The following is a 19463-nucleotide window of genomic DNA, read 5'->3' as shown; positions in this document are numbered from 1 at the left end:
GGTTTGTTAATGGCGAAGTATCATACATGTGATTATCTAATTCTCTAAAAATACAGTTGCTATTAACAAAATATTTTAAAAGTTTATTATTTAAATATTCTAAATTAAATTTTGGATGCATACGAATGCCTCCGCTTTGATGCAGGGCTTCTCTAAAGATTTTTTCACTGCGTGTACAAATGGAAATTACATCCATTGAGGGGTACACTAAGCCACCTCTATCTTTTGCAACGATCAACGACTCCATGAGATTCTCCCTGACACCTGTGATCGCTGACAGACACTTTTCACACTTTAATGCCGGCGCTCCATTGGCACGCAAGTCAGACGATTTACAGTCTTCGGACTTTTTTTTCGCGTGGAGCACCCCAGGTCTGCGGACTTTTTAATCCGCAGACCAGGCTCGTTGGATTTCAAACATGTTTGATATTTTACTCGCCGAGCCGCTGAAATTCGTACGTTCACCACGCTTTACCGTCACATTATTTATATCTATGCCGACGGACGACAGCGCCATATATTAGTCTATGAGCGCCATCATTATTTTACTGTCATTCAAAGTGTTCGGACATCGAAAACAACAATGGTAGATCTACGAGTGCATTCGAAAAGTTTCTTGGAAGATTTTATTAGTTGTTTTAAAGACAACCCGTCGTTGTGGAAGACGACAAGAATCGTGATGCCAAGTCCTTGGCGTATGCGGAACTTTTGGAAATATTAATCAAGGTGGAGCCGCAGGCAACGGTCAACGATGTCAAAAAGAAAATACAGACATTGAGGTCGGGTTACAGAAAGGAGAGAAATAAAGTAAGGACATCATATCGAAGCGGAGCCGGCACAGACGCAGTATATCTACCCAAACTGTGGTACTATAAAAATTTGGAGTTCTTGAACGACCAAATGGAAGGTACGTGGGAATGCTTTAAAGCTATTTATTATTCACGTGCAGATTATGAAATTGTCGTAGCTCTGAAAGTGACATCGCATTAGATTAGCTACTATTAAGCAATTAAAACATACAGCTATGAATCATTTCTAGTCACAATAAAATTACTTATTCTTTGCTGAGGTAGGTAATAAATAATAATAATATATAGGTACGAGGGAATGCTTTAAAGCTATTTATTATACACGTGCAGACTATGACATTGTCGTAGCTCTGAAAGTGACATCGCATTAGATTAGCAACTATTAAGCAATTAAAACATACAGCTATGAATCATTTCTAGTCACAATAAAATTACTTATTCTTTGCTGAGGTAGGTAAGAAATAATAATATATAGGTACGATCATGGCGGTGGAAGCGCGGCTTAAGCGTTGGCTTATTGAGTCGTGGTCGGGTCCCAGGTTCAAATCCTGGGTCTGACAAGTACACATTGAATTTCAATTTGTGTATGAGTCAGAGTATGGACCTAATATGTTGAGCAAGTGGCTGACATCCATTTCTCGTAAAAACAAAATCTGTCAATACAAACCTCCACTCCATGGAGGTCCATATTATGATCGGACATGGTCGAAAGAAGAAGAAAAGAAATGATCATGAAATCAAAAATCGCTCGAGTTAGGTTCCTTCAGAGACAATCAATAAATCGTCAATCATCAATCAAAATTAATGGTACAGTTTGGTTATGAGGAATACAGCGGAAAACACATTTTGAAAATACCTGATATACTGGATTACACCAATTATACCAATATAAATAATCATATCAATATTAACCATATGAAGGAATGGGTACTTAGGGGAGAGATAATAAAAAACAAGTTTGAGTATTATGTTGTATTTTAACAATTTACATTTTGTTTTACAGAATCGAGCTCAATATCCAGCATGGCGGACGATTTGGAAAACATGTCTCCTGATGAGAGTTACTCCAACTCGTTAAACAACGAAGATTGTATTGAGGTAAAACATTTTAACTAAACTGTTACATTGGTTTAATTTATCTATTGCTTATCATACTTTCTTGCCATGTGACAGCCCCGGTAGTATTAAAATATTTTTCAAAATCTCCTCGCGCTTTTTTAGCATTGGCAGTCGAGTTCCAATTAGTCATTGCTTCCAAAGGCGCTAAGGTGTCCTGTAACCTCAGTCCGAGCTCTATTAAACCTGTCTCAGGATTTTCCCTATCAAGGTCATGAGAAGGAGTATAAGAATTTGTTGATTTGCGACGAAGAAAGTTGTGCAGCACACAGCAAGCTAATACAACTGTATTGATATTTTCAATTTTCATGTTTATTGGAGCTTGAAAAATGCGGAATCTAGCAGCTAAAATGCCAAAAACATTTTCTATAATTCGCCTGGCTCTGCATGTCCGATAATTATATATTATTTTACTGTGATTTAATTGCCTTTGTGAATACGGCTTTAAGAAATCGTTACGTAATGCAAAGGCTTCATCGCCAATGGCAGTGCATCAGAATTAGCAGTAGGTTTTTTTTGTGCAGGTATTTTTAATCTGCCTTCGTCTAAACGTTTGAAAAAAATAGATTTTCTCAGTACGCCTCCATCAGAAATACGTCCATTTGTTCCAACATCAACATAAATAAATTCATAATTAGCATTTGCAATCGCCATCAAAACAATGCTGTGGAAATGTTTGTAATTATAAAAGTGGGAGCCGGCGCCTGCAGGTGGCACATTGCAATGTGTTTCCCATCAACTGCGCCCAGGCAATTTGGAAATTGCCATTTACTATTAAATTCTTCTGCAATCGTCTCCATTTCTTCGTGCGTATCAGGGAACTGCAACAAAAAATAATCAATATTTTATTTACAGATAGAATATTCGCCTTCAACATCAACGTTGTCGACTACTCCAAGGTCGAATCTTAATAGAGCACCAGAACCCCCATCGTTCAAACGAAAAAAATCGAATGATAGCGCCAACAAAGTGTTAGAATTAATCACCGACAAACTAAGCAAGACTGAAGATGAATTTGATGTTTTTGGCAAAATGATGGCCATGAAACTACGATCGATGTCACAGGGACAAAGATTGCTGGCCGAGAAGCTGATGCATGAAGTTGCCTTTATGGGACAAAGTGACAAAATAATGCCAGCAACTACTGTTCATACTCAACCAGTTTATCGTATATTAAGCAAAAATGTACAAAAGCCGGTATAATAAATTAATGTTTTTTGTGTGAATAAATATCTTGTAAAATATTTGTTTTTTTGTTTGTTTTTTATGCCTATAAACCTTAAGGCTTAAGCGATACAACAAATGGTAAGTATTTGAGTTATGTTAGCATACCTATATTATTATGTGGCCTCATTTAGAAATCAAATTCCATGCTTGCTTTTCGAAGAATATGACTAGTATTACAATACATTCAACAGGAATAATTAAGTAGCTTGCTTACAGCCTATATGGAGAGTCCTGGCTAGGTACAGAATTCTAACGGTCTATTGAATATTTAGCATGTCAACGATGGCCTTATTTGTGACTATATATATACCTATCTCAAATGCATCTTGTCTGTCATTTTTATGCTGTTGCCGTCTATGAGTTATATAGGTAAAACAATCCACTAAACGTTCACTTTATAAGACCAACCGACGTCTACTTGTTAATTATATATTTGTAAATTTGCCCAACTTTATTAGATGACGTATAATATAATACACACCTTGAAATATTCTCCTTTCAAAACGTCAATGATGACTTGGCAAGTTTCGGGAATTATCTTGCCCAGAGTTTGTCTTCCAATCGCAGTTCTATAATGCAAGTCAGTGAACGTTCCGCCGGCAGTCAAAAATCGCAGGGTTGCACATAATCTATCATGAGGAGAAATAGCTTCCCTCATAATAGTATTTTTTTTTAATAAATGGGGAGACCAAATTATACAGTTCTGTGTATACATCCTCCGACATTCGCAAATAATTGCGGAAATCGCTCGGTTGCAAACGCAATTCTCATATTAAATTTGTGTGGGATAATGTCGTTCGTTTCCTTAACCATTGTTTCACCCAGTATTTGTGTACCCTTTGCTTCGTTATTAGATTATCTGCCACCCAATAACCCAAAAAACACAAAACGTCGGTATCATTTAACGCCATCACGATTTAACTGTCAAATTTACGTATATTATCTATGCTGTCAAAGTCGACGGTTTTACTCGTCAAATTAATAATATACCTCGTTTCGTTGAACGTCTGTTAGCCAGTAGCAGAATGTAGAAAAATCTGAAGACTTATTGTCCTCGGACTTTTGGCTCGCCAATGGAGCGCTGGCATAACATTTTCCGCAAATGCCTGACAACGAATCCGGCAATATATGTTACGACTTCGCCGACATAGTTGCTTATATAAATTGAATCAAGAATATCGTCAAAATCAATATCTCCGGAACTGGAATTTATGTCCCCATCATCGCATATTCTAGCCCTAGATGATGAAGAGTTGATTATGCTGATGGGGTTGCTAGAGCAATTTAGAATTGATATGTGATCTAAAGGAATGCAATTACCGGTGAAAGAAGCCTTGAGTTCGGCATTAATCAATATTTTTTTATAAGCTGATCTAAATTGACGAACTGTTGGGTTGTTGTTATACCCACCTTGCGCACGTATTAGTCCAAAAAATATTTCTATGTGATCCTGCGAAAACTTATACATAGTTAAATAAGTTAAATTAGAAAGTTGTGAAGTTATTGTATTACGATATAAAAATTCTAAACTTTTTTATACAACATTGAAATCCTAAGAAACCTGTTTTTTTGTTGCTATTAATGACCCTTTTCCCATTTCTAAATTTAAGACCTCCAATGTAGACATATACTTCAGAGAGAAATGAAGAAATAGCAGGGTAATTCTCAGAACATACAGGCTTTTTCCACTTCCCCGAACAATTATTATTACTTCTGGAATTAAATATATCAAAAAGTTTATTCATATGTCTAATGAATTTTACTGTCGGTTCACAATTAGCAAACTCTGGCAGCTCTAGTTGATAAGCACAGAATTCTATAGCATCAGCTACAGAATCGCTGAACAACTGAACAGCCAATCGAACTTTCATTTTTTGTTTAGTGTATTCTACGTGCGTTTTTTTAAATTTATTTGCTAGATGAAGCCCCTCACTGCTTTGTAATATTTGTAAATTAACAATTAAATCCCATCTAATAAGTCCCCCATTTGAATCTATTATAAGTTTTCTATCCCCCAAAGCATTTCGAATAAGTTTAATCATATGACAAGGATCTAAAATAACAACTATTTTTTGGTTATCAAAAACAAAATATGGTACAAAATTTTCTTCATCGAAACAACAACCCAACTGTTTCGCCATTGTAATATTAGCAGGTGCACCATCAAACGTTAAAGATATTACATGTACATTGCATTCCTTTAAAATTTTAAGGCATTGTTTTACTAAAACTCCCTTCTGTTCCCCGGAAATCCCATCGATTGGAAAATATCCAAGTGGAAGTTTCCATGACTCGTTGACACAAACAACCATAAAAGTTAGTATCTCACGTGCAAGGGGTATTTGATCTCCTTCAAAATTAGCACCAAAGTTAACGTATCCCATTTCTTTATCACCAACTCGTTCTAACTGTTTTCTGACACTCATCTCATCCATTATCAGGGAACAAACAAGAGGATGAGTGCTATTATCAGATTTGAGCATAACAGCTTCGATCGACTCCTGTGTAAATCCTGGATCGCAATTAACTTGTCTATACCATTTCGAAAGTGTTTTTTCGTGCGGCAAACACGTGTTGAAAATTTGCCGTACATATCTATAAGCTGCAGGCGAATAATAATGTAATGTAATGGCAAATTTCCGAAGTTCCGCAGAATATTTTTTGTTAACCGGACTTTCTTGAGACTTGGTTAAGTATCTTATTAAAAAATCTTTGTTGGGATCGTTCATCGAAGACAACAATTCAATGCCTTCACCTAGAATATTTCCCTTTTTTTCTAATTCTCGAATAATATTATCTAAACTAGTGATTTTTAATGCCTGTCGACGATTTTTTTGACGAAGATTTTTTACTTTTGATCTTAATAAAGAAACTTTACGCTTTAACATAAACCGTCGGGGTGTACAGGGAGAACCAAATGAAGTTGCTGGTAGAGCGCTATTTTTCGATGTATCATCAGAGGTAACGTCAACATCCATCTTTTCCAGTGTTGGCGGGTTGTGAACCTTCGGCATTGACTGAAAGAAATACATGAATTTTATTTGCAAAATTTTCAAAAGGAACTTTAGGCAAGTTGTTATAGAGATATCATTTCATTAAATTATAGTAAAATGCACAAAGTGTTTACCGCACCTGAAGTACATTAATATAAAATATCGATGGTATTGAAAACTCTTTCAGCCGGATAATGTGACCGCCTCTGATGAAATCACTTTCCGAGAAATGCTTCCCACACAGTAGTGAATATTTGGATGGCACCCAGCTCTCCCGCCCGACTGCATCAATCCACAATTTCCGAAGAACTTCATTTTTCGGAAATCTGAAACAATTTAATTTATATAACATTATAAAATTGCTACATATACTCCATTACATACTTCATATAAATACAATTTTTTGTTTGGAATTCTTAAAAATATATTTAACTCTGAAATGAAATATAAAATCTATGTAAATAATGAATGTCATAAACTAGCACTAACAGTTTTTACTTTGAAAAACACATCGTATATTTTGGGTTCAAAATAATATTATGCATACGGCCCTGGATTTTTCGCAATAAACAACCATTTGACGTTTGATGTAAAAGTGTGAATTGTTATTGTAAAAGATCTTTTAGGAAAAACTATCAATGTATAAATAATTAATAGTATGCATATTGTTCCGAAATGCTGTTACTCATTTGTATTCTTCCATTAATAAACATTTTTTTACCGAATAATAACGTTTAGTAATACAACACTTATTTGTCAATAAACGTAGAGAAAAATGTAATATTATTATTATAAATACCTGTGAAAAGATACGCCGGCATTCCTCTTGGCTTTGCATCCTATTGCACTGCAACAGGCCATGGTTTTTTTACTTAAAATGTCGACGAAAATATCTTACTTCTTTCAACATGGAGAGAATTACAATATTATATCCGCCATGTTGTTTTATCACACGAACAAGTAGGTACTAGCTCCAGAATGCCAACATTACCAACTGACTTTCTCCGATTCGTATTTTTTAGTACATAAATGATGGCGTGTTCCCTCTCCCCAGTCTTCCAATCTCTTTGAATAAACCACATTTTTCAAAATCTACTGATATTTTATGAAATCTACTGAATTTTTTGTCAAAATCTACTGAAATTTTAAATTTTGACTTGGCAGCACTGGGTTGATCGCATAGTCAGTGTCGCCATGTCCATCTACTGAATTTTTAAATTTTGACTTGGCAACACTGGGTTGATCGAGTGTTGCCATGTCTACTGAAATTTCAGTAGATCTACTGAAATTTTTGTCAGGAAAAGAAGAAATTATGATATTTGTGATGAACAAAAGTCACTTTTTCATGATTTTTTAAAAGACACTTGTGAGATTATGTCAATATGCACGCTTTCACCAAACACAATCGTTGAATTTCATACATTTTTGTCAATCAATGGTGTTTTGAAGAAAAAATCAAAAAATCAACTGAACTTTGAAAATGTTAGTTGGCAACACTGGTTGATACCTTTTAAATATTTTTGGGTTATAATGAGCTAATTAAATGTATATAAGTTTCATTGGTTCAAAAAAAATTGATTCAACAGCCTTACAAAAAAAAAAACAAAAGTGACATATTTTAAAATTGTCCTTGGTATCGTAAAACGCCGATATGTCGTACGCCCGCGTTTCAATGAAATGATCAGTTTTAATCGGAATTCGTATAAATGTTATTGTTTATTTGAATATTTATAGTTATCTATGGGTGCTTGTTATAAATGTGAGTTATTATATAGTGCTGTGCATTTTTAAATCATTATGAGACGTAAATAATATCACCTGTCGTTTTTTACATAAACAACAAATAATGACGGATGTTACCTAGTTTTTAAAAGTGATTTTTTTGTGACTGTGTTAAGTTATATAAAATTGTGCTCACTTCAACTTATAGTCACTCGAATGCATCTGATAAGTAAATATGTGGTGAGTCAATTGAAATACCGTATGTTAGTATACATAGCGTAATAAATTTATAGTGTCAAAAGACTTGATTTCCATCAGAGGTGTAGTAACTTAACTTAAACAAAGAACTTAATTCATAAAAATTTAAATAAATCAGTTCTAATATGTTTATCGATTAATCTTATTATGATTAGTTTGTGAAAATTGATTGTATATATCGGTTAAAACGCATTTTAAATTTGAAGCGGCCATATTTGTTTAGTTGGTTCGAGTGTTGCAAACATTGTGAAAAAATAAATTCCCATATTGTCAATAAAGTGACGTATGTGCCGAAAAGCTTTAGAGAAACATCAATATTATATCGCAAGATAACTTAAATTCGGAAAACCCTTCCTTTCATACTCTATATGACCTATTTGAATTTCGAACATTCAATTAGTGTGTTTGACGTTTGAACCCATCGGACGTGACGAATAAGGCACACAATCGCTCGCCAAACATCGGGAAAGCTGTAGGATAATAATATATAGGAGACTAGCTGAGCCAGCTGGCTCTCGCCAGTCTGTCTCGCTAGGTCTTGCAGACAGCTTTTCGTCATAGTGACTTGGTGTTGGATTTTAATATAATAATTGTAAAGTGTGTATAGACGGCGCCATAGTTTTCCCTTCGGGATAGATTTTCATTCACGTCAGACAACTGAAAATTTATCTGATTTGTCAGTTTTACGATCTGCATGTCGTCACTGCCAATACAAATTTGGAGTCATGTGCATAGTCTATTCTGGAGTCTGGCCTTCTCAATATCATCTGACACCATTTCAGACTGCTAAGCCAGATTGATACCACTGTCATTTTAATTTTACTACAATATATATGTAGGTATGTGCATTTAAATATGATAAATAATTATACATCTCAATCGTGATTATCATTAATAGCGATCCAATATAACGCGAATATTAATCTCTTTCGGGTCCCATTTACATAATGGAAAAAAGTTAGCAGCATAAAAATAAATTTAAACAATATTTTGTTTCATTGTCTATAAAAAATAAATGCTTGGAGCCATAGAATAATATTTAAAAAATCATATTTTGATTTAAAAATTAACCTTTAACAATATAGTTTCCGGTGCGGGATATTCATATCGAGACAAATGTTGATTAATAATGAAGCAATACATATTATATCTGATAAGAATAGGAATTTATAAGACCTAAAAATGTGGAATCAGCTTAAAGAGGCCTTCATCCAGCAGTGGATTGATACAGGTTGATGACGATAATGACAATATAAATGGGTAGGTAAATAAAATCACAAATTTAGAAAAATATTGCAGTTTATATGACCAAGAAGAGTAGAATTAGGAAAGGATAACCTTCATCCAGCAGTGGATTAATCTTGGTTGATGATGAAAATGACGATATTATGAATGGGTAAATATAATATCAGCAATTTTGATAAATCTAGCAATTCATATGACCGACAGAAATTCAAACAACTTAGAGAGGCCTTCATCCACCGGTGGATTGATTCAGGCTCATAATGATAATGGAAATATAAATAGATATAATATTATAATATCACCGATTTTGATAAATACAGCAATTCAAATGACAGAAAGGAGTACAATCAGGCATGGGATTTATCCAGCAGTGGATGGGTTCAGGTCAATGATGATAAGGACGATAGAAATAGGTATAATAATATAGTAGTAGAATCAGGTTGCGGAACTCTTCATCCAGCAGTGAATTGATCCTGGTTGATGATGATGACGATATGAATATGTAGATAAATGTAGGTAATATCACCGATTTTGATAAATACAGAAATTCATATCACAGAAAGGAGTAGAATCAGGCTTAGGAGGTCTTTAAGTAGTGGATTGGTTTAGGTCGATGATGATGATGATGACGATATGAATATGTAAATAAATATAATATCACCGATTTTGATAAATACAGAAATTCATATGACAGCAAAGAGTAGAATCAGGCTAGCGAGGTCTTTATTAAGCAGTGGATTGTTTCAGGTCGATGATGATGATGATGATAATGATGATAATGACGATATGAATATGTAAATAAATATAATATCACCGATTTTGATAAATACAGCAATTCATATGACAGAAAGGAGTAGAATCAAGCTAGGGAGGTCTTTATTAAGCAGTGGATTGGTTTAGGTCGATGATGATGATGATGACGATATGAATATGTAGATAAATATAATATCACCGATTTTGATAAATATAGAAATTCATATGACAGAAAGGAGGAGAATTAGGCTAAGGGGGTCTTTATTAAGCAGTGGATTGGTTCAGGTATATGATAATGATGATGATGATGATGACGATATGAATGTGTAGATACATATAATATCACAGATTTTGATAAATACATACATTCATATGACAAAAGGAGTAGAATCAAGCTAGGGAGGTCTTTATTAAGCAGTGGATGGATCCTGGTTGATGATGATGATGACGATATGAATATTTAAATAAATATAATATCACCGATTTTGATAAATACAGAAATTCATATGACAGAAAGGAGTAGAATCTGGCTAGGGAGGTCTTTATTAAGCAGTGGATTGGTTCAGGTCGATGATGATGATGATGATGACGATATGAATATGTAGATAAATATAATATCACCGATTTTGATAAATACAGAAATTCATATGACAGAAAGGAGGAGAATTAGGCTAAGGGGGTCTTTATTAAGCAGTGGATTGGTTCAGGTATATGATAATGATGATGATGATGATGACGATATGAATGTGTAGATACATATAATATCACAGATTTTGATAAATACATACATTCATATGACAAAAGGAGTAGAATCAGGCTAGGGAGGTCTTTATTAAGCAGTGGATGGATCCTGGTTGATGATGATGATGACGATATGAATATTTAAATAAATATAATATCACCGATTTTGATAAATACAGAAATTCATATGACAGAAAGGAGTAGAATCTGGCTAGGGAGGTCTTTATTAAGCAGTGGATTGGTTCAGGTCGATGATGATGATGATGATGACGATATGAATATGTAGATAAATATAATATCACCGATTTTGATAAATACAGAAATTCATATGACAGAAAGGAGGAGAATTAGGCTAAGGGGGTCTTTATTAAGCAGTGGATTGGTTCAGGTATATGATAATGATGATGATGATGATGACGATATGAATGTGTAGATACATATAATATCACAGATTTTGATAAATACATACATTCATATGACAAAAGGAGTAGAATCAGGCTAGGGAGGTCTTTATTAAGCAGTGGATGGATCCTGGTTGATGATGATGATGACGATATAAATATGTTTTTAAATATAATATCACCGATTTTGATAAATACAGCAATTCATATGACAGAAAGGAGTAGAACCGGGCTAGGGAGGCCATTATCCAGCAGTGGATTGGTTCAGGTCGATGATATAAGAATGATAGAAATAGGTATAATATCACAAATTCGTTAATCCGATAGTAGTAGAATCAGGTTGCGGAACCCTTCATCCAGTAGTGGATTGATCCTAGTTGATGATGATGATGATGATTATGATGACGATATGAATATGTAGATAAATAACATTAGAAATTCAATACTGTCAAGAATACAATCGACGTAGAGAGGCCTTCATCCAGCAGTGGATTTATTGAGGCTCGTGATAATAATGGCATTATATATAGATAGGTAGATAATAATATTATATCACTGATTTTGATAAATATAACAATTCATGTGTAAGTAAGGAGTAGAATAAGGCTTAGGAGGCCTTCATCCAGCAGTGTATAGGTCAAGATTGATGATGATAGGGACGAAAAAAATAGGTAGATATTATACAATATCACACATTTTGATAACTATAACAATTCGTATTAATTTCTTTCATTGTTTGCAATGGCAACTTTTTTAGTATGGAAATTAGTAGCCTAGGTAATTATTCAATAAGAAAAATAGTAGGTGAACAGCCACAAAGAAGTATTTAAAAAAATCAAATTTGGAATATCACGTTATCTATGATATGACGGACAGTGGCGGACACACCTGTCAGATTTTTATTTACGCAGTGAATTGTAGCAAGATTATGGTTTTTTCACCGGAAAAAAGTGCGCCAATGCCTACATTACGATATTTGAATAAAAATAATCGAATTTGTTTGTCAAATAAAGGATTAGAAGGTCTTAAGCGACGAAGACGTCATTCTGCTGTACGTTAAATGAAATATGGCGTATCGTATACGGTATGTAAGAAAATATCGGATATAAACGTCAAGTACCTGTAAAATCATTGAAGATTTGTGAAATGTGGTCAATTCAAACGGTAGATGAATCGGTAGCGCACATTTTGAAGTGAAGATGTAAAAATAACAATAAAATGTCGCTTAAATGAGCCGTTAGTGAATTTTCCAAAATCTCTTAGGATAATAATAATGAAAGACTAGCTGAGCCAGCTGGCTCTCGCCAGTCTGTCTCGCTAGGTCTTGCAGACGGCTTGGCGGTGTTGGATTTTATTATAATTGTGAAGTATGCATAGATGGCGCCATAGTTTTCTCTTCGGGATGGATTTTTTATTCACGTCAGACAGTTTGACATTTCGCTGATAGTAGTAGAATGAGGTTGCGGAATCCTTCATCCAGCAGTGGATTGATCCTAGTTGATGATGATGATGATAACGATATGAGTATGTAGATAAATATAATATCACCAATTTTGATAAATACAGCAATTCAAATGACAGAAAGGAATAGAATCAGGCTAGAGAACCCTTCATCCAGCAGTGGATTAGATCAGGTCGATGGTGACGATGACGATATTAATATGTAGATAAATATAATATCACCGATTTTGATAAATACAGCAATTCAAATGACAGAAAGGAATAGAATCAGGCTAGAGAACCTTCATCCAGCAGTGGATTGATCCTAGTTGATGATGATGATGATGATAACGATATGAATATGTAGATAAATATAATTTCACCGATTTTGATAAATACAGCAATTCAAAAGACAGAAAGGAGTAGAATCAGGCTAGGGAGGGCTTTATCCAGCAGTGGATTGGTTCAGGTCGATGATGATAATGACAATATAAATATGTAGATAAATATAATATCACCGATTTTGATAAATACAGCAATTAAAATGCAGAAAAGTATAGAATCAGGCTAGGGAGGCCTTAATCCAGCAGTGGATTGGTTCAGGTCGATGTTGATAAGGATGATATAAATAGGTATAGTATCACAAATTCGTTTAACTGCTAGTAGTAGAATCAGGTTGTGGAACCCTTCATCCAGCAGTGGATTGATCCTAGTTGATGATGATGATGATAACGATACGAATATGTAGATAATTATAATATCACCGATTTTGATAAACACAGCAATTCAAATGACAGAAAGGAGTAGAATCAGGGTAGGGAGGCCTTTATCCAGCAGTGGATTGGTTCAAGTCGATGATTATGATGACGATATAAATATGAGGATAAATATAATATCACCGATTTTGATAAATACACGAATTCAAATGACAGAAAGGAATAGAATCAGGCTAGGGAGGCCTTTATCCAGCAGTGGATTGATCCTCGATGATAATGATTTAAATAATATGTATAACACCAATTATTGTCGAATACCTTTTAAATATTTTTGGGTTATGTGAGCCAATTCAATTGAATGTTTATAAGTTTCATTGGTTTAAAAAATTATCATTTAACAGCCATAAAAAAAATGTAACGTTATTAAATTTTGACATAATATTCTATGGTTGATCCAGTGTTGCCATGTCTACTTAAATTTCAGTAGATCAACTGATATTTTTTGCCAATATACTGATTTTTTTATTTTTTTTCGAAATTCAAGAAATCTACTGATATTTGTGTTTCTCCATAATTGTAAATTAACTGATGATTCTTTCAATAATAAACTTGAAATGATTTACGCATGACCTTTTTTGATGTTATACACTTCTAAATTGACATAAAAAGCATTGTAACTCTACCCAAGAGCGCCATTTTACCCATTAATATCATCATTGCTTACAGTAAATTAATATTATTAGTTATTGTTATTCTTATTAGTTTTAAATCATATCTAATAAACCACATTTTTCAAAATCTACTGATATTTTATGAAATCTACTGAATTTTTTGTCAAAATCTACTGAAATTTTAAATTTTGACTTGGCAACACTGGGTTGATTGCATAGTCAGTGTTGCCATGTCTATCTACTGATTTTTTAAATTTTGGCTTGGCAACACTGGGTTGATCGCATAGTCAGTGTTGGCATGTCTATCTACTGATTTTTTTTTTTAAATTTTGACTTTGCAACACTGGGTTGATCGCATAGTCAGTGTTGCCATGTCTATCTACTGAATTTTTAAATTTTGACTTGGCAACACTGCAACCCAGTGTTGCCAAGTCAAAGTTTAAAATTTCAGAAGATTTTGAAAAATGTGGTTTATTAGATATGATATAAACTAATAAGAATAACAATAACTAATAATATTAATTTACTGTAAACAATGATGATATTAATGGATAAAATGGCGCTCTTGGGTAGAGTTACAATGCTTTTTATGTCACTTTAGAAGTGTATAACATCAAAAAAGGTCATGCGTAAATCATTTCAAGTTTATTATTGAAAGAATCATCAGTTAATTTACAATTATGGAGAAACACAAATATCAGTAGATTTCTTGAATTTCGAAAAAAAAATAAAAAATTCAGTATATTGGCAAATTTCAGTTGACATGGCAACACTGATGGGTTGATCGCATAGTCAGTGTTGCCATGTCTATCTACTGAATTTTTAAATTTTGACTTGGCAACACTGGGTTGATCGAGTGTTGCCATGTCTACTGAAATTTCAGTAGATCTACTGAAATTTTTGTCAGGAAAAGAAGAAATTATGATATTTGTGATGAACAAAAGTCACTTTTTCATGATTTTTTAAAAGACACTTGTGAGATTATGTCAATATGCACGCTTTCACCAAACACAATTGTTGAATTTCATACATTTTTGTCAATCAATGGTGTTTTGAAGAAAAAATCAAAAAATCTACTGACCTTTGAAAATGTTAGTTGGCAACACTGGTTGATACCTTTTAAATATTTTTGGGTTATAATGAGCTAATTAAATGTATATAAGTTTCATTGGTATAAAATAAAAATTGATTCAACAGCCTTACAAAAAAAAAAACAAAAGTGACATCATATTTTAAAATTTTCCTTGGTATCGTAAAACGCCGATATGTCGTACGGCCGCGTTTCAATGAAATGATCAGTTTTAATCGGAATTCGTATAAATGTTATTGTTTATTTGAATATTTATAGTTATCTATGGGTGCTTGTTATAAATGTGAGTTATTATATAGTGCTGTGCATTTTTAAATCATTAAGAGACGTAAATAATATCACCTGTCGTTTTTTACATAAACAACAAATAATGACGGATGTTACCTATTTTTTAAAAGTGATTTTTTTGTGACTGTGTTAAGTTATATAAAATTGTGCTCACTTCAACTTACAGTCACTCGAATGCATCTCATAAGTAAATATGTGGTGAGTCAATTGAAATACCGTATGTTAGTATACATAGCGTAATAAATTTATAGTGTCAAAAGACTTGATTTCCGTCAGAGGTGTAGAAACTTAACTTAAACAGAGAACTTAATTCATAAAAATTTAAATAAATCAGTTCTAATATGTTTATCGATCAATCTTATTACGATTAGTTTGTAAAAATTGATTGTATATATCGGTTAAAACGCATTTTAAATTTAAAGCGGCCATCTTTGTTTAGTCGGTTCGAGTGTTGCAAACATTGTGAAAAAATAAATTCCCATATTGTCAATAATGTGACGTATGTGCCGGAAAGCTTTAGAGAAACATGAATATTATATCGCAAGATAACTTAAATTCGGAAAACCCTTCCTTTCATACTCTATATGACCTATTTGAATTTCGAACATTCAATTAGTGTGTTTGGCGTTTGAACCCATCGGACGTGACGAATAAGGCACACAATCGCTCGCAAAAACGGGCAAAGCTGTAGGATAATAATAATGAAAGATTCTGAGCGTCTAGTGCGAGCACTAGCGAAATGGTCTATGGTCTCAAACATTTGTGTTGCTAGATTTCAAAATTAGCCAATTCCATAATAGATGAATTAGAGAAAAACAGCATTTGTTTTCTCAAATACACAGTTACAAGGGTGAAAGTTTATATTATTTCAAGTATTGAATATTTAAAATGAATAAAATTCATATTTTGATAATGCAGAAATGTTAGAAATCAGTAGTTCTTCAGCAATTCATAAAAAAGTGAAAAATACCTAAAGTGGACTTTTTGATTTGTGGTGATTTTGAAATGTTGCGATACATTTGTACACGAATGCGTTAGCTCGCCCACAAACCAAACGCACGGCACGCAGCTTCATTTAGCAATGCAATGGGTGGCGTCTAGATGTATCTATAGTCTCTAAGGGTTCGGATAAGTTTTGATACAATTGAGTTTTCATTACACACAAGTGGATTTTGGCGCTTGTTCTCTATTACCTTTCAAACGCTGTCAACCGCAGGCTGTCGACGAATTAAAGGTAAAAAGGATAAGTTTTGATAAAATTGAGTTTTCATATTTTGACGCTTGTTCCCTATTACCTTTCAAACGCTGTCAACCGCAGGCTGTCCATGAATGAAAGGTAAAAGAGGATAAGTTTTGATGAAATTGAGTTTTCATATTTTGATGCTCGTTCCCTATACCTTTCAAACGCTGCCAACCGCAGGCTGTTCATGAATGAAAGGTAAAAGAGGATAAGTTTTGATAAAATTGAGTTTTCATATTTCGACGCTTGTTCCCTATTACCTTTCAAACGCTGTCAACCGCAGGCTGTCCATGAATGAAAGGTAAAAGAGGATAAGTTTTGATGAAATTGAGTTTTCATATTTGGATGCTTCTTCCCTATTACCTTTCAAACGCTGCCAACCGCAGGCTGTCCATGAATGAAAGGTAAAAGAGGATAAGTTTTGATAAAATTGAGTTTTCATATTTCGACGCTTGTTCTCTATTACCTTTCAAACGCTGTCTACCTAACCATGTTATATTTTTTTGATTTTATTTTACTAATCATTTGTCTATTTGATAAAGAGAAGACAAAACTTATGTTCAATTCGTTCTAATGTATTAGGTTTTATGATAATAAATAAATTTAAAAAAAATACGATTTTTATTTTACTGACGAAAATTCCCAGATCACCAATGAATGAAATCATTCTAACAAATTATTTTTGTATTTATTGAAATAATAATTGTTTTTTATTTACCCTATACTTGGCAACCACTCATCGTTAGCGTTGAGAAACAAAGACCGATAAGTCACACCTACTGGGTTCCTAAATACGATAAATTTGACAGTTAGTTCCAAATGCCGATAAATCCATCACTGTTTTGTCAATTTCTCCTTTACTGCTATGAAAATGGTAAAAGAGGATAAGTTTTGATGAAATTGAGTTTTCATATTTCGACGCTTGTTCCCTATTACCTTTCAAACGCTGTCAACCGCAGGCTGTCCATGAATGAAAGGTAAAAGAGGATAAGTTTTGATAAAATTGAGTTTTCATATTTCGACGCTTGTTCCCTATTACCTTTCAAGCGCTGTCAACCGCAGGCTGTCCATGAATGAAAGGTAAAAGAGGATTAGTTTTGATAAAATTGAGTTATCATTCCACACAAGTATATTTCGCATATCTAAAATTTTTTTAATACTGTAATAAATATACATAAATAATTACTTACTTCGCATGCTTGTACGTTGGTTCTGTTTCGACATCTCCACAATCATTACCTCTTCAAAACATTGTTTATATGCAAATATGAACCGATAGCAAGTGTTTACTTAAGTCAAATTGACATCTTACGCCAAACTAAAAATTACGAAATTTCCATAAACTAAACTTTATGTCGGTGTCATAAAGACGAAACGCCGCTTACGCCGAACTGTCCTTAATCAATCGGCATTAATGTCAGTCACACAGGCGTAAAAAGATGTTCGCCTATATGAAACTAAAATTCCATATTGATTTGTAGATACGCCGAGTAATGTCTGGCAAACCGCTATACGTACGACAATGCAATATTTAACTCAAAACAGCCATTTTGTAATTTCGCCCTTATGATCATAGAACCCCGATTTAATGTCAACGACACACATACTCTTGCGCAGCCCTTATGAATGAGAGCTTGGCGCATGGAACTCAGAAATAGTAAAAGTTCTATGGCTTGGCGTAATAAGGAAATTTGTTTAGAGTCAATAAATCGGCGAACTAGATTTCTGTAGACGATAAGAATGCCAAAACTATATCCGTCTTCTTTTCAGTGACGAAGGGTGGACGTAGGTTGTGCATATCGGGTATACATAGTGCATACTAAATTTTGTCAGTCAAACATAACATAAGTTTTCATTGAACTCTAAATTGCAATGTTTACTAAGTTTAACTAAGATTTTAAAATTCAATTAAATCCTACTGATCTAAGCGATATAATACTAAAAAAATATTCGACTATTAGCTGCTGTCTTTCTAATGATTTTTTAATTACCACCTTTAAAATGCACGTTAATTACATCGATCGGCCGCCTGGTCATTACGCGCCAGGTGCGTCTTCAGCGTCCAAAGTATTAATAGGATGTATTCTTAATTCAACGAAAATAAATAAATACGACTGTAAACGAGTGCACCATTTTCGTCGGGTCGCGCATAGCACACCTGAACTAAAATGGTTTGGAGAAGGCAGGGCTTAATTGAATTTCAAAAACTAACAGCACCATCTGCCTGCATTCTTAGTTCAATGAAAACAAATAATTATGACTGACAAAAAGTATAGTGCGCACTATTTATGTTGCATCTCAACAGCCTACCTCCACTCCTCGCCACTGCCATTAGACACAGAGATCCATAATTTAAGCTATTAGTAAAAAAAAATTCATCACTTGATAATAAAATATATAAGTAATAATATACTTACAAATAAACTATCACACACATATTATGTGTAAACTTACCTACATATCAAACGTCATATCTGCTTCTTACTTCTCAGTACGGCTATTATAATTTTTAGTTAGACCCCTTTTTCTGATTCTATTTTTGTGACCGAATTGCATAAGCGACACTAATTCTTAAATTGAGTCATATTTTTAAAAAGTATCAACACCACCACTTAGACACAATCTTCAGAACCTTATAAAAGTGCAAATTTTAAAAATCGAACCATTGGGTGATTGAAAATGATTTTTTTTCCAAAATTCTTAACTTTTGAACATTTTGTATTTTGTCGGTTATTCCCGATAGCCTTTCAAAC

At 33.6% G+C, this 19463-nt stretch overlaps 1 protein-coding gene across 1 annotated transcript; it reads left to right on the top strand.

Annotated features, from left to right (window-relative positions):
- Positions 1 to 372: 372 nt before the first annotated feature.
- On the top strand, positions 373 to 3163 carry LOC147072183 (uncharacterized). Its single transcript, XM_085947136.1, has 3 exons — positions 373 to 907; positions 1813 to 1907; positions 2781 to 3163. The coding sequence occupies exons 1-3, from the start codon at positions 901 to 903 to the stop codon at positions 3126 to 3128; spliced, it is 450 nt and encodes a 149-aa protein (XP_085803262.1). The 5' UTR covers positions 373 to 900; the 3' UTR covers positions 3129 to 3163.
- The last annotated feature ends 16300 nt before the right edge of the window (positions 3164 to 19463 follow it).

This window comes from Rhyacophila brunnea, unplaced genomic scaffold, assembly GCF_057557595.1.
Source record: "Rhyacophila brunnea isolate RB1 unplaced genomic scaffold, BYU_Rbru_1.0 scaffold_2, whole genome shotgun sequence".
NCBI classification, from domain to species: domain Eukaryota; kingdom Metazoa; phylum Arthropoda; class Insecta; order Trichoptera; family Rhyacophilidae; genus Rhyacophila; species Rhyacophila brunnea.
Note: the sequence above shows the minus strand (reverse complement) of the source record. Positions and strands in the feature narration are given on the sequence as shown.